General features: G+C 63.1%; 1 protein-coding gene across 7 annotated transcripts in view; it reads left to right on the forward strand.

Annotated features, from left to right (window-relative positions):
• The first annotated feature begins 3,206 nt into the window (after positions 1 to 3,206).
• LOC103109702 (SH3 and multiple ankyrin repeat domains protein 2) overlaps positions 3,207 to 14,973 on the forward strand; it is a 59,380-nt gene continuing 47,613 nt past the window's right edge. For 2 of the 7 annotated variants that reach the window (XM_060184051.1, XM_060184055.1), the window contains exons 1-2: positions 3,207 to 3,449; positions 4,539 to 4,678. In XM_060184051.1, the coding sequence (XP_060040034.1) occupies positions 3,284 to 3,449; positions 4,539 to 4,678 (306 nt within the window). In that variant the 5' untranslated portion in view covers positions 3,207 to 3,283. Of the gene's footprint in view, positions 3,450 to 4,003; positions 4,190 to 4,538; positions 4,679 to 14,973 lie in introns of all 7 variants that reach the window. The other 5 variants (XM_060184052.1, XM_007518814.3, XM_060184056.1 and 2 more) reach the window with 4 other exon arrangements.

Below are 14,973 nucleotides of genomic sequence, written 5' to 3' on the forward strand. Positions count from 1 at the left end.
GAGAACCTTTTAGCGTCAGATGGGGAGGGACGTGGGGGGACGCAAATCCCAGGCTTCCCCTGGGGCCCTGGCACTTCCCCACAGGGTGCTGGGCTCAGACCTGAGCCACACACAGGGCAAGGCCGCTCCGCCTCCTCCTGCGAGCTCTCCCCCACACACACACCTGTACTGGGCTCTGGAGCCTGAGGGTTCCCTGTTGCTGGGGGACGGTTCATGGGGGCAGGGCCACCTCTGGGTCACTGGGGAATTGAGGCCACATGCCGCTGTGTCCCCTCCTGCCGCCCACACCCTTTCCTCTGTCTAGAATGCTCTTCTCTCCCTCTTCCCCTTCTCCAGCCTCCCAATGCACGTGTGTGTGTGTGTGTGTGTGTGTGTGTGTGTGTGTGTGTGTGTTCACAGTGCCATGAGAACTCTTCCTCCTCCAGGAAGTCCTCCAGGGACCACAGGGAATGCAGAAACAGGGACCACAGGGACCAAAACTGAAGAGACAGGGCCCGCAGAGAGACAGGGCCCACAGAGAGACAGAGAGATAACAGAGAAAGGGAGCAGAGAGAGAGACAGGAGCACAGAGACAGAGAGATAACAGAGACAGGGAGCAGAGACAGGAGCACAGAGACAGAGAGATAACAGAGACAGGAAGCAGAGAGAGAGAGACAGGAGCACAGAGACAGAGAGATAACAGAGACAGGGAGCAGAGAGAGACAGGGCCCACAGAGACAGAGAGATAACAGAGACAGGGAGCAGAGAGAGACAGGGCCCACAGAGACAGAGAGATAACAGAGACAGGGAGCAGAGAGAGACAGGGCCCACAGAGACAGAGAGATAACAGAGACAGGGAGCAGAGAGAGACAGGGCCCACAGAGACAGAGAGATAACAGAGACAGGGAGCAGAGAGAGACAGGCCCACAGAGACAGAGAGATAACAGAGACAGGGAGCAGAGAGAGACAGGGCCCACAGAGACAGAGAGATAACAGAGACAGGGAGCAGAGAGAGACAGGGCCCACAGAGACAGAGAGATAACAGAGACAGGGAGCAGAGAGAGACAGGGCCCACAGAGACAGAGAGATAACAGAGACAGGGAGCAGAGAGAGACAGGGCCCACAGAGACAGAGAGATAACAGAGACAGGGAGCAGAGAGAGACAGGGCCCACAGAGACAGAGAGATAACAGAGACAGGGAGCAGAGAGAGACAGGGCCCACAGAGACAGAGAGATAACAGAGACAGGGAGCAGAGAGAGACAGGCCCACAGAGACAGAGAGATAACAGAGACAGGGAGCAGAGAGAGACAGGCCCACAGAGACAGACAACAGGGACAGAGACCACAGAGAGACAGTGAGAGCTGAAGAGACAGGAACCACAGAGACTCTAGAGAGACAGGAATTGAAGAGGCAGGGGCCACAGTGACAGACTAGAGGTGCAGCTGGCTGAGTGCACACACTGCAGGGCACAAGGGCCCGGGTTCAAGCCCCCCCCCCCCGTCCCCACCTGCGGGGGGGGGGGGAGCTTCTCAAGTGGGGAAGCAGGACTGCAGGTGTCTCTCTGTCTGTCTGTCTCTCTGTCTCCCCTTCCCTCTTGATTTCTGGCCGTCTCTATCCAGTACACAAAGATTAAAGAGAGAGAGACAGACTACAGAGACAGAGACCAGAGAGAGACAGGCCCCTGGAGGTCAGCCTGCCCTTGGCCGCACATCGGGGCCTGCGGGCCTGGAGGAACCCCCGACCCGTCTTGTCAGGGGGTGGCCTGCTGTGGGTCCCTGTGGTCTGAGAGCTGAGCAGAACCGGCTGGTCCTGGCCGAACCCCAAACATGGCGTCCCCAGCCAGCAGGTGCTGAGGACTTGCCCCTGGAGAAGTGGGGTCCCTCGAGGCGGTGTCTGTGCACTGATGGGAGGGCTTGCTCCCTGGGCTCCCCGTCCGTCCGTCATCTCCCCTGGGGAAACTGAGGCAGAGGGACCACGTCACTCACTGAAGTTAGGACCAGAGTCAGGGCTCCTCCCCCCCCCAACTCTGCTGGTCTGTCTGGGTTGGGTCAGCGGGGAGGGAGGACCACGCCCCAGCACAGGGGCTGCGGGCTGCTGGTGCCTCCCGTACACTCCCACTGGGCAGCAGGGCGCATGTGCTGGGGTCCCGGGTTCGAGTCCTGCCCCTGGGGCACTGGTGGAGTGTGAGGTTTAGAGCCCTGTGGACAGAGGGGGGGTCTTCCCAGAAGCCCCCACCCTTCCCAATGACCCCCAACCTCCGGAGGGTCACGGTCACCCGGACTCTGGAGACCCCCACCCTTCAAGGTGTGGCTTCCCTCTGAGCCTTTTCCTGGAAGATGGGGTCACCCAGTGGCTCCCCCTGCCCCTTCCAATGGGGGTCCAGTCTGGTGTGTGTGGTCCCTGGGCTTCCCCGGGTCTCCCCCATGACCTGGGCGGTGGGGGGGGGGCACTGGGCTCAGCTGGCCACAGCTGACCTCGAGGGTCAGGACACGGACGTGCCCCGAGGGTCCCCCAGAGCCCCCCATTCCGTGCCGGCCTCCAGGGTGGGGTGCTCCCGGCCCAGAGAGTGCAGTCAGCCCCTTAGGACCCTGGAGAAGCCTCCGCCTGCCTCCCCCCCCCTCCTCTCCCTCCTCCCCAATCCCCACTTACTTCCGGGGCAGCGACGACGGGGATCCCGGAGGCCGGCCAGCCGGCTGCCACAGCTCACGCCCCCTCTGCAGCCCCCCAGGGTGGAGGGGCCGGAGCCGGGCTGGGGTCCCGGCCGCAGGTCCGGGGGTCCCCGCGATCGCGCTGAGCGGGGGTGGGGGGCTGGCGGGGGCTGGGGGCACCAGAGCCAACCTAGAGCAGCCCCGCTGTTCCCGGGGGCCACCGGGGGTCCGGCCTGGTGGGTCCGGAGGGGCCCCCCACCCCCCTGAACGGGAGCCCGGCCAGCCAGCCAGCCGGGGGGGTGACGGCCAGCCTCCGCCGCCAAGGGCCCCCCCCCGGGCTCCCCCCAGATGACCGAGGGAGGGACACGGGGGGAGGGCCGGGGGGCCGGCTGCCCAGTGCGGGTGCCTAGGATGCCGGCTTTTTGAGAAAAAACAATTGCAAAAGCATCAGCTCAGAGGAGGAGCCGGAGAAGGGGAGCCCGGGCGGCCCGGTTCCCGCCCGCTGTGCCGCCATGTGGGGCTCCCTCCCCCCGCCCGGCCCGCCGGAGCCCGCCCCGCCCGCCCGCCAGCCCCCCCCAGCCGCCGAGGCCCCTCCCGCGCCCGGCCTGCGCCCGCCCGCCGCCCAGCCGCGGGGCCCGGCCCAGTAGCGGCCAGCATGGAGGCGGCGGCGGGCGCGGGGCCGGCCCTGCTGCTGTCCGGCTGTCCTCATGCCCGCCGTGCCCGCGGCTCTGCCCACAGCGACTGTGCCGTGCAGGACAAGGCCGTGGTCCTGCAGAAGAAGGACAATGAAGGCTTCGGCTTCGTGCTCCGCGGGGCCAAAGGTAGACGGGGTGCGGGGCTGGGGGTGCGGGCACGAGGGGGCGGCCCTGCGGACCCCTCACCCACCGCTCTGCTCCAGGCCGGGCGCGGGTCCCCCTCCCGGCAGCCCTTCTTGGGGTGTGGGGGGGGGCTGTGGAAGGGGGTGTTGGGTCCCCGGCGGCCGCCCCCGGGGTGACATTGCCGGGGGAACCAGGCGGATGGGTCCCCCACCCCCACCTCCCTGCAGGTCCCCGGCACCCGTCAGGTGGCCCCGGGGTGGGGGTGGCGGTGTCTTCATGCCACCGAGCCCACGGGGGAGGGGTGGCAGGACTGGGGGTGCCCTGTGGCAGGGCGGGCTGATCGCCCCAGCACCCCAGACGAGAAGGGGCCACCTGGCCGGCAGGGACAGGGAGCTGGGCCTGGGGGCTCCTGGAACACAGAGTGAGGGTCAGGGGGGTCTTCCGGAGAGTGTGAGAGACAGAGAGAGACACAGAGACAGAGAGAGGGAAAGGGAGGCCTCGCCCCTCCCCCTGCAGAGGCCATTTCCATCCCCCCCACCCCCATCCCCGACTCCCAGGAAACTCCTGCTCTCACCCAGAGTTTGACCAGGCAGCGGCCCTGGGAGCCCCCACCTTCCAGAAGCCAGGCCCGCACCCCGCACCCCGCACCCCGCACTAGAGAGGACTCGGGCCTCCTCCTCACCCCCGCGGCCGCCCACCCACCGGCCGGGCTGTGCAGGCCCAGCTCCGCGTGAGGCCGCGAGGTTCAGTCACTCCGTGGGGGGGGGGTGGGGGGACGGTGGGATGGGGGGGCCCTTCCATTTTTAGAACCGACAATGTTTAGTCACTGGAGCTTTGAAGCTGACAGGCGTGGGGACGCGGGAGTGGGGCCCCTTCTCCGAGCCGAGCCGGCAGCCTGGTGGGGGGTGGGGGGTGGGGGGGACGCTGGTGGTCTGGTGGTCGGGGTGAGTGATCCCCCCTGGAGTCCTGTGGTCAGCCGCGGGGGGTGGGGGCGGCTGGGCCGGCGGGGGTCAGGGGGAGCGCACCCCCACTCTCCACGGGGACGGAGAATCCTGGCCTGGGGGCCGCCCGTGACCGCGACCGCGACCGCAGCTCCTGTCTCCCCAGCGGACACGCCCATTGAGGAGTTCACCCCCACGCCCGCCTTCCCCGCCCTGCAGTATCTGGAGTCCGTGGACGAGGGCGGCGTGGCCTGGCAGGCCGGACTGAGGACGGGGGACTTCCTCATCGAGGTAGGGACCCTCGGGCGGGCGCCTTGCTGGGTCGGGGTTGGGGGGAGCGCGGCCCCGTCTGTTGCCCGCCGAGGGCTGCGTGCGAGGCCTTCCACGCGCGCACGTGGGCCGTATGTGTGTGGAGACCACGTCTGCGCCCAGGTCTCTGTGGCCGGGCCCGTGGCCCTTGGCGTGCTGTGTGACCGGCCCGTGGGCCCGCCGTGGCCAGTGCCCGGAGCCTGGGCGACAACACTCAGAGGCCCTCAAGCCAGGCCTTCTTGGGGTTCCCTTCCCATTGCCGCCAGATGCCCCCAGACTCCCCACCTGGGTGCCACCTGAGTGACTTGCCACCCTTGGGAGAGTGAGAGGCCCTTGGCAGGCTCTGTGTATGGGGGGACATCCCAGGGACCAAGGGGACCCCCCACTTCACAGGTGGGGCACAGGGCAGCCCCGCGGTGAGGCTCTCTCCCGCAGGTGGGCAGGGGAGACCCCCAGGAGGGAGCCGGTGTGTGGCCTGGAGGTGCTGGCTGGATGGGGGCAGCTGTGATGTCGGGGACGCCCCGCAGGCCGAGTGGGTGCTGGGTTCTGAATGGCAGCCAGCACTGAAGGGTTTCGGGGCGTCCGTGTCACTGTGATCCTGGCGGCAAGGGGACTGGTCGCTGTGTCGGCTCCCCGAGGCCCAGGGTGACAGGCTGGGGGGCTGGGGGGCTGGGGGTGCTGAGGCCCCCTCCCCCCGGGCTGGGCCGAGCTTCCGCTGGGGTGATGCGTCCCCGGGAAGCTGTTTCTGGAAGGTCACGGGGCAGTGGACACGGGGAGGGGGTGTGTGTGTGTGATCCCTGGTCTTCCCCAATCACGCGCCAGTGGGGAGGGGGGACCCGGGCGCTTCTCCCCAGGGTGCTGAGATGAGGAGGGTGCGGACAGCCCCCCCAAGCGCTGCCCAGTATCTGTGAGGGTCTCCGTCTTCTGGGTCCCGCGTTCGTGGCATGTTCCAAGAGACAGAGGCTCCGTTTCCGCCCGGAGGGTCTCTCTGGGGATGGGGCAGGGTCTAACCCCCCCCCCCCGCCATCAGAACCTTCAGCCTCTGCTGAACTGAATGGAGGCGGGCATCTCCGCCTGGCTTGGTCGGGAGGCTTAGCGGCTCCCGTGGGGGTCTCCGCCGCGTCCGCCGTGACGGTGGTCACGTAGACAGTGAACATTTCTCTGCGACTCTGGACTGGGTGCCGGGTGCTCCTTGTGGGGAGTTAAGGTCAGGGCTCACAGACAGCCTTGCCCTGTGTGTGTGCGGCCCAGGCTCAAACCCTGGCACCACATGAGCATGCCACAGCACCGGGGGAAGATCCAGTGCTGTGATGTCTCTCATTGTCTGTGGGTGTGCGCGTATGTGTGTCTGTGAATCAAAAAAAACAGAAAGAAACCTAGGAAAAAGTCAGCCCAGGAGCTGTGAGGTCTGTGTGCAAGGCCCTCACACCGCCGAAGAGAGGCAGAGAGAGAGAGTCTCACGGACCCTGGAGACCACTCACCTGGTGCAGCGTGCCTGACCCTGTGTGGCCCTGGGTTCAAGCCCCAGCAAACCCTGGGGGCGGCGAGGGCCCTCAGTTCTGCGGCTGATGGAGCCGAGCTGGTGTCTCTGTCGTGTCTGCGCCTGCCCCCCCCCCCCCCCGTGACATACAAGGAAGCAATGGCCACAGTGTTGAAATGGAAGCGCCGAGAGCAGATCAGCCTTCAGGTGCGGCTTGCTCAGGACGTGGCTGCGGTTTCTCTGCCCTGACGGCGGCTGGCCGTCCCCGCTCCCTCGGCGGTGAGGCGGGAGAACGCGGGGATGGCAGCTGCAGCCCATGGGTAGGGGACACGGAGCCGGGGCGGAGGGGTCCCGGAAGGGGACGGCGTGCGCCCTGTCCAGCGAGACCCGGCCGGAGAGCAGAGCCCTCTGAGGCCGGGTCCCCGTGCAGCTCGGGCCGGGGGTGGGGTGGGGTGGGGTGGGGTCAGATGGCGAGACTGCGCCCGCCAGCGCCGCCGGCCTCTCAGCCCCGGCTCCCCCTCGCCAGCCTGGTCTCCACAGCGGTTCAGGCGGGGCCGGGCGGGGGCGCACCTGGCAGAGGGCACACACGACGTTGACAGACGACCCCGGTGCCAGCCCCCGCTCCGCACCTGCAGGGGTGAATGAAGCAGGGCTGCAGGGGGTCTGTCAGTCTCTACCCCCTTCTCGATCTCTCCCTGTCTTTATCCAAGGATAAACACCAAGAGTCTCTCAGATACGACAGCAAACGTGGAGGTGGTGGCAGAGAGACGGCACAGGGCTCTGCAGACTCTCCTGCCTGCGGCTCTAGGGGCCCAGGTTCAATCCCCAGCACCGTCAGCCAGAGCTGAGCAGGGCTCTGGGCTCTCTCTCTCTCTCTCTCTCTCTCTCTCTCTCTGATTAAAATAAAATGAGAGCAAAGAGAGAGGGACTGAGCAGTGCTGCACCTGGTTGAGCGCACACGTTACAGTGTGCTAGGACCCGGGTTCGAGCCCCTGGTTCCCTCCTCGGGGGAAGCTTTGCAAGTGGTGAAGCAGAGCTGCAGGTGTCTGTCTGTCTCCCTATCCCCCCTCCTTCCCAGTCTCTCTCTGTCCTGTCCAATGTAAGGCAAATAAAAATAAAATAAAGCGAGAGGGGGAGAGAGAGAGGGAGGGAGAGAGGGTCAGGCAGTTCAGGGTGCGGCAGGGCAGGGAGGCCGTGTCATTTATGCCCATGGCAACGGGGCCACAGTCCGCCCGCCGGGCCCAGCCCCCCACCCCGCACGAGTGCCCTGCTGCCTGTCCGGCAGATGGAGGCCCAGGGAGGGGGTGCCACCGCCCCCCCCCCCCGTCTGCCCCAGGAGGCTTCCCTGCGCCTGGCCTGGGCTGAGGTGAGGAGGGAAGAGGTGCTGGTGTTCCTATCAGATCAGCCGCCCCGTGTGGTTCTGAGGAAGAGAATCCTGCGAACTTGGGGAACCCCCGTGTGATGGCGGCAGGAAAGCTGTGAGCCAAGCGGGAACTTGACACCGAGGAGTCTTCCTGGGAAGGCTCAGTGGGCAGAGTGCAGGCTGGGCAGGGGTGACGGGGAGGGGCAAGGGGAGGGCTAAGCAGGGGCAGGAAGGACTGGCCATGGAGGACTGGGCAGGGGGCACTGGGCAGTGGACAGGGGGCACAGGGCAGAGGCAGGGACACTGGGCAGGGGCACGTGGCATCCCCTCTTCAGGACGAGGAGGCTCTGGCCCGTGAGCCCCCAAGGCCTCCGTGTGTCATTTTCTGAGGTGCTGCCACCCGGCCGGGCGCGTGTCCCCAACTGTCCCCGGGCCGACAGCTTTCTTCGTTTACTCAGGATGCCCAGCCCAGCCCGGCCGTGTGCGCCCGTGGCTCCAGGGCAGTGCCGAGGCCCTCGCTCTACCTGCTAAACTATCTCCGGCCCCCAGGCAGGCGTCCTGACTGGCCGGCCCCACCAGCTCCAGGGTCAGCATTAAACCCGGGGTCCAGGAGCGAGCTCCCCGGCACTGTGGGGACGCAGGTGCTGGGGGGAGCTCCCGGGAGGGGTGGGGGCAAGGGTGCCGTGATCTCTCCGTCTCTTGGCTTCTCTGTGTCTCTGAAATGAAAGAGGAGAAGGCAGCCCAGGAGGTGCAGCATGTGCAGGCTGTGGCTGTCCCCAACCCCCTCGGGGGTCTGCAGCAGGGAATCTCGTCTTAGGGGAGGGCACAGCCCAGCAGATGTGCCAGGAGGTGCCGCCACTGACCCAGGGCTGGGCCAGGTCCCCCGGGCCGAGCACAGCGTCCCAGCGAGCCCCCCGGGTCCCTCCCGGACACGGCTCTCAGCCCCCCACCCTTGCTGACCGTTCCAGCCCTGATGGGCTTCCAGGTAATCTTGGAAAGTCAGCCTCGCCCGGGCACTGCGCCAAGCCCCGCTGGGCTCACGGCTGTCTGGCCGGCCTTGGGGACAGCGTGAGCCTCGTGTCTTGCTGGGAAGGGGCGTCCACGGGGCCGGTCGAGGAATCCACCCCCACCCTCCCCACCTTAGTATCTGGTCTGATGGCTTGGGACGAGTGTTGAATTTGATCAGGGCTCCCAGGAAGCCAGGGAGGCACTCAGACAGACCCTTCACAAAAACAGCACTTTCTGGTTTTTATTGTTGTTGGTTTTTTTGGGGGGGGGAGTTAATGGTTTACAGCAAAGACAGTTGTTGGTGCACGTGGAAAGTTTCTGAGTTTTCTGCAAAACACTCCCCTACCCAGCCCAGGTCCTCCTCCACCATCAGCACCAGGACCTGAACCCCCCCACACACACACCAGAGTCCTTTACTTTGGTGCAAGACACCAACCCCAGTCCAGGTTCTGCTTGGTGTTACCCCTTCTGTTCTGATTTCTCCACTTCTGTCCATGAGTGAGATCAGCCCACCTCCATCCTTCTCTTTCTGGCTGATCTCACTTTACAGGATTCCTCCCAGCTCCAGCCAAGAGGAGGGGAAGAAGGTGACTTCATCCTTCTTCACAGCTGAGTAGTATTCCATCGCGCATACAGACCACAGCTTTCTCAGCCACTCTCCTGTTGTTGACACCTGGGCTGCTTCCAGGTTGTGGCTGTTACACATGGTGCTGTTGTGAACACAGGTGCACACAGATCTTTCTGGATGGGTGTGTTGGGTTCCTCAGGATCTATGCCCAGGAGAGGAACTGCAGGGTCACAGGGCTGGTCCACTTCTAGCTTCTGAGAGTCTCCAGACTGCTCTCCACAGGGGCTGGGCCACTGACATTCCCGGCAGTAGTGAGGAGGCTCCTCTGTCCCCACAGCCTCTCCAGCATCTGTTGCTGCTGTTGTTTCTGACGTCTGACATTCTCACAGAAGTGAAGTGTTATCTCACTGTTGTCTTTATTTGCATTTCTCTGGAAATCTGTTTTTTTTTTCTTAATTTATTGCCACCAGGGTTATCGCTGAGGCTCAGTCCCTGCACGACAAAACCACCACGCCTGGTGGCCTTTATTTAAATTATAAGATGGGACAGAAATTGAGAGAGAGAGAGATGTGGTCTGGGAGGTGGTGCAATGACAAAGTGTTGGGCTCTCAACCATGAGGTCCTAAGTTTGATCCCCGGCAGCACACGTACCAGAGTGATGTCTGGTTCTTTCTCTCTCCTCCTGTCCCTCTCATTAATAAATATTAAAGATATATTAAAAATAAACCTTTAAAAAAAGAAACAGAGAGAGGGAGAGATCAAGAGACTGAGAGACGCCCGCAGCCCCGATCCACCACTTGTGAAGCTCTCCCCCTGCAGGTGGGGAGCGGGGGCTCGAACCCAGGTCCTTGTGCCTGGTCGGTAACGTGTACTCAATCACGTGTGCCCCCACCTGGCCCTGTCTGCTGGTTTTGGGGGCTGCTGGGGGCTCCCTGGAGGCTGCCTTTCTGGGCAGTTGTCCTCACGGCTGCTGAGCCTGGGGTCAGCGCGGGGAGATGGGAGAGGCCACTTGAGGGGTGGACGGTCCAGGTCTGGGAGCAGCCTCTCTGGGTCTCCCAACCGTGGGGTTGCTGCCCTGTGAGCTGCTCGGGGTGGGTGGGGCACCCCAGGGTGAGATCGGGGGACCTCCAGGTGGGCTGGGGACCACGGTCAGGACCTGGGGAGTGGCCCGGGAGCCCTGCTGAGATGGTGGGGCTGGCCGGCGGGCACCTTCATCCTGGGTTCTGATTTGAAGCATCAGTGATTCCAAAATCAGGCTAAAAAAAGACTCAGAATCACTTCAGGGGACGGTGGCCACTGTGCCCAGGGCCCGACAGATGGCACAGCTCCCGGCCAGGGACAGACGGGACGGGCGGCGTCAAGGGCACGGGCTCAGCCGCCTGGGACCCGGGTTTGAGTCCCGGCCCTGCCCCTCTTGTCAGCCTTGGGGGGCCACTGTGGGGGTCCCTCCTTTCTGGACCCCAGCTGCTATTTCTGCCATGGGTTCTGATGTGTGTGGTGGACACAGCGGGACGGCGGCCGGACAGCGGAGTAGCAGCTGTAGGTTCATTCTTTCATTCATTCATTCATTCATTCATTCATTCATTCATTCATTCTCTGTTGCATATGCCAGTCGGTGGCCACAGACCAGCACTGCCAGGCAAGGGGACATTGACCATTTGGGACTCTGTCCTCCAGGGGGACAGAAAGGAAAGCAGGACAGAGGACCTTGCTAGATAATTCAGGAGAGGGCTTGGCGAGGCTCGAAGGTCACACTCTGCTGGGGGCGCTTCCTGCGGGCCACCCGCCCCGGGGGAGCCGGGGACTGGGAGGCCAGGCAGGAGGAGGCGGGCAGGGGAGGGTGGCCGGGCACCTGTCCGTGGTGCTGAAGCCCCGCTGAAGCCCCGCTGAAGCCGAGGCCGGCCCGGGCCTGTCCCTGGTGCTGAACCAGAGCTGCTCTCCTTCCCCCACCCTGCCCCACTGGGCGGAGAGTGTGAACCCAGGCGGCCGGCTGTCTCCCGAGCCCTGCCCCGGGGCCTCCTTCCCTCCCACAGCCGCCCGCTGCTCTGGGACGGCGCCCACCTCGGCAGGCCACAGATTTCTGCCCAGCACTCTGCACCCAGCACCCAGCACCGTTCCTGCTGCATCACACAGCCCCTGCCCCCACTTCTCTCAGCCATGGGGGTGCCCCGGAAGTGGGTGCCGTGTGTTCCACTGTGCAGAGGGTGGCATCGTGCCAGCCCCCCGCCCCCCCCAGGCTGGCTGCAGTGTTCGGGGCCCGGGCTTCCCCCTCCCTCTGAGCACCGTGGGGAGCTGAGGTGCCTGCTGGTCCTGGAGTCTCTGAGACGCCTGGTCACTGCCTCAGAGAAGGCCTCCTGGGTTTCCTCCCCCCAGACCCCCCCAACCTGTCACTGCATCCCTGCCAGGCAGGGTGTCCTCACTGCAGGCTTTTCCCCCCCCTGTTCTGCCCAGGTTGTTGCTCGGGGTAAGTGCAGGCAGGCTCTGTGAATCCACCGCTCCTGGGCGGGGGCAGATAGCACAGTGGTTCTGCAAAAGACTCTCCTGCTTGAGGCTCCAAAGTCCCAGGTTCAGTCCCCCACACCACCATCAGCCAGAGCTGAACAAGGCTCTGATCAAAATTAATAATAATAATTAATAATTCAAAGAAATGCATTTTTAAAATGAATCCACCCCTCCCAGCAGCCATTTTTACCTTTTTCTTTTCTCTTTCTTCTCTTTCCTTTTTGACTGGATAGGACACAGAAAAAAATGGGAGTGGAAGATAGAGGAGAGAGACAGAGACCTCTGCAGCTCTGCTTCACCTCTCTAGAGTGTCCCTTCTGCAGGTGGGGGAGCAAGGCCTCGAACCTGGGTCCTTGCTTGTGGTATTGTGTGCCACTAACCAGCTGTGCCCCGAGGAGCCCCCTGAGCGCTGACTTGACTCCGCCGGGCCCTGTGGGGGAGTTTCTTTTTTATTTTATTTTATTTTTTAAAATATTTATTTATTCTCTTTTGTTGCCCTTGTTTTATTGTTATAGTTATTGATGTGGTCATTGTTGGATAGGACAGAGAGAAATGGAGAGAGGAGGGGAAGACAGAGAGGGGGAGAGAAAGACAGACACCTGCAGACCTGCTTCACCGCCTGGGAAGCGACTCCCCTGCGGGTGGGGAGCCGGGGGCTCCAACCGGGATCCTTAGGCCGGTCCCTGCGCTTTGTGGTGCCACCTGCGCTTAACCTGCTGCGCTACCGCCCGACTCCCTGTGGGGGAGTTTCGACCGATCAGGAGAGAGAGAGAGAGAAAGAGGCGGAGAGGACGGGGTGCTGTGGCCCTGTGGGGTCCCTATTTTGTGGGTTCTGGGAGTCGGGGCGCCTGGGTGCTAGACAGGCAGAGGTGAGTGAAGAGGAAGGGGTGGCATCCCTGTGCCATGGGTCCAGGGAAGGGCCGGGAAACGGACTGTGGCCTTGGAGGGGCAGAGGGGGGCCGCTGAGGCCTGCAGCCCCCTCCCTAGGGACTCAGACTGGGAAACACAGGGAGGGTCGGGTTACGGGGGCCTTGTTCTCGGGGAGGGGACAGAACGGCCATGGGAATCGGGGTGGGGGGGGCCAAGTCAGACAGGCTGTCAGTGCCCAGCTTGTCCCCCGTGGAAACACAGGACGGCAGAGACAGCAGGGCGGACGGGGCTCTTGTCTGAGAGACACTTCCGGGGTGCCAGGATTGGGATTCACGTCCACGGGCCCAGCTACAGCTCAGTGCGACCTTGGTGTGACCTCGGTGTGACATGGCCGCCCAGCCCCGCAGCACCAAGCGGGTCCACTCCTGACGTCGGCTCCCTCTGTCCACTCTGGTCGCCCCTGGGTCAGACCCGGCCTCACCTGACCGGGGGCAGGGACAAGGGCGGGCTGAGTCTCGCCGCATCCAGCCCTGCAGGTGCCCTGACCCTTCTCTCACCATGGTCACCCTCAGGTGGGCGACACTCCCCTCCCATCTGGGGCAGGTAGGGATGGGCAGCCCGGCGGGCAGGGAGAGGCCGGGGCGGGGTGCGAGCGGCACCCGGGGCTGGGAGTGTGTCCTGCCACCAGCCGTCCACGAAGCTGCTTCTGAGTCCTTCCTCCTGCGCCTGTGGCTCCCAGAAGTGGGACCGGCCTGGGGAGGGGACACAAGCAGGTGACAACGCCCTCAGGACCCCGGAGCACACGGGGCTGTGCTCTGTGCTCTTCTTCTTGTCCTCTCTCTCACAAAGAAGGAAGAACCAATCTTGCCTTTAAAAAACAAACAAAAAAATATCCGGGCCGGGCGGTGGTTGAGCTCACATGTGATGATGCGTGTAGACCCGGGTTCGAGCCCCCGGTCCCCACCTGCAGGGGGAAAAGCATTGTGAGTGGGGAAGCAGGGCTTCAGGTGTCTCTGTCTCTCTCCCTCTCTGTCTCTCTCCCCTTCCTCTTCTGGCTGTCTCTGTCTAGTGAATAAAGATAATAAAAGATTTTAAAGATCGGCAACAAACATGAACAACCATTCAGACCTCAAGCTTGGCCGCCAGCCCCCAGGTCTGTGAGGACTGTGTTTGTGCTCCAGACTGTCGGCTGTCCCAGGACATTTGACTTGTGTGTGTATGAGAGAGACAGACAGACAGACCGGTCTGGAAGATTCCACCCCCGTGTGATACCTACCCGGCTGGAGAGGAGGGGGTGGGGAAGGGGTGTCTCGGGGGCAAGGTCACTTTACTGGAGATTTCCCTCATTTTCGCCAGCGAGAGGAGGGAACAGAGCCCCGCTCGGCTCTGGCTGACGATGGTTCCGGGAGTAGAACCCGGGGTCTCTGGGGTCTCAGGCATGAAAGTCACATTTACAGCCCAGGAGGGAGCACTGGCCTCTCGGGCCTGAGTTGCAGGTTCAGAGCCCAGCATCACAAGCTCTGTCTCCCTCCCTCTTTCCCTTCCCCTTTCTCCGCCTGTCATCTGTAACAGTACTCCTCCATCCACCCTCTTTTTAAAACACTTTTTATTTGTTACTGGAGAGAGATGATCAGATAGAGAGGAAGAGAGACACCTGCAGCCCTGCTTCACCGCTCATGAAGCTTCCCCAGTGGCTCGAACCCAGGTCCTCGTGCACTGTGATATGTGCCTCAGCCAGGTGCGCCACCACCCGGCCCCTTCTGTCTCTGCTGTGCGTGGGCAGTGGCTGTCATCTGGTGCCTGGCTCACTTAACACCGCGTCCTCGGGGTCCATCCACGTTGGAGCGTGACTCAGCACTCTGTCCCTTTTTATGGCTGAGTAATATTCCTCCGTGTGGGTGGGCCACCTGTTGTTTATCCACTCTTGGCTGATGGACACTTGGGCTGCTTCCACCTCTTGGCTCTGGTGAACCACATCCCGAGAGCTTGGGGTGGAGGAGGCTGGAATCTGTCCTCTATTCCCGCTCCTTTGGGCGTGTGCCCAGAGGCAGAAATCCTGGGCCAAGGCGGCTCTCTGGGGCAGCCCTGCCATCGGTCACACTCGGTCATCTGTCCCCAGAGCCCTTTCTGCCCGCTCCTCTCCCGTTCTTCCCCAGCTGTGGGTGCCTGTCACCCAGCCCTATAGGTGTCACTAACCCGGGGGGGGGGGTCCTGTCTCAGTCCCTCCCACCTGTGTCTGTCTGAGCACTCCTCAGCCATCAGGATGTCCGGGCAGAAACTTTTGTTCAATTTTCTTTTCTTTTCTTTTCTTTTCTCCAGGGTTATTGCTGGGGCTCGGTGCCTGCACTATGAATCCCCTGCTCCTGGAGGCCATTTTTTTCTTTTTGTTGCCCTTGTTGTTTATTGTTGTTGTTATTATTGTTGTAGTGATTGATGTCATCGTTGTTGGACAGGACAGAGAGAAATGGAGAGAGGAGGGGAAGACA

The sequence above is a fragment of the Erinaceus europaeus genome, unplaced genomic scaffold, assembly GCF_950295315.1.
Source record: "Erinaceus europaeus unplaced genomic scaffold, mEriEur2.1 scaffold_298, whole genome shotgun sequence".
Taxonomy (NCBI): Eukaryota; Metazoa; Chordata; class Mammalia; order Eulipotyphla; family Erinaceidae; genus Erinaceus; species Erinaceus europaeus.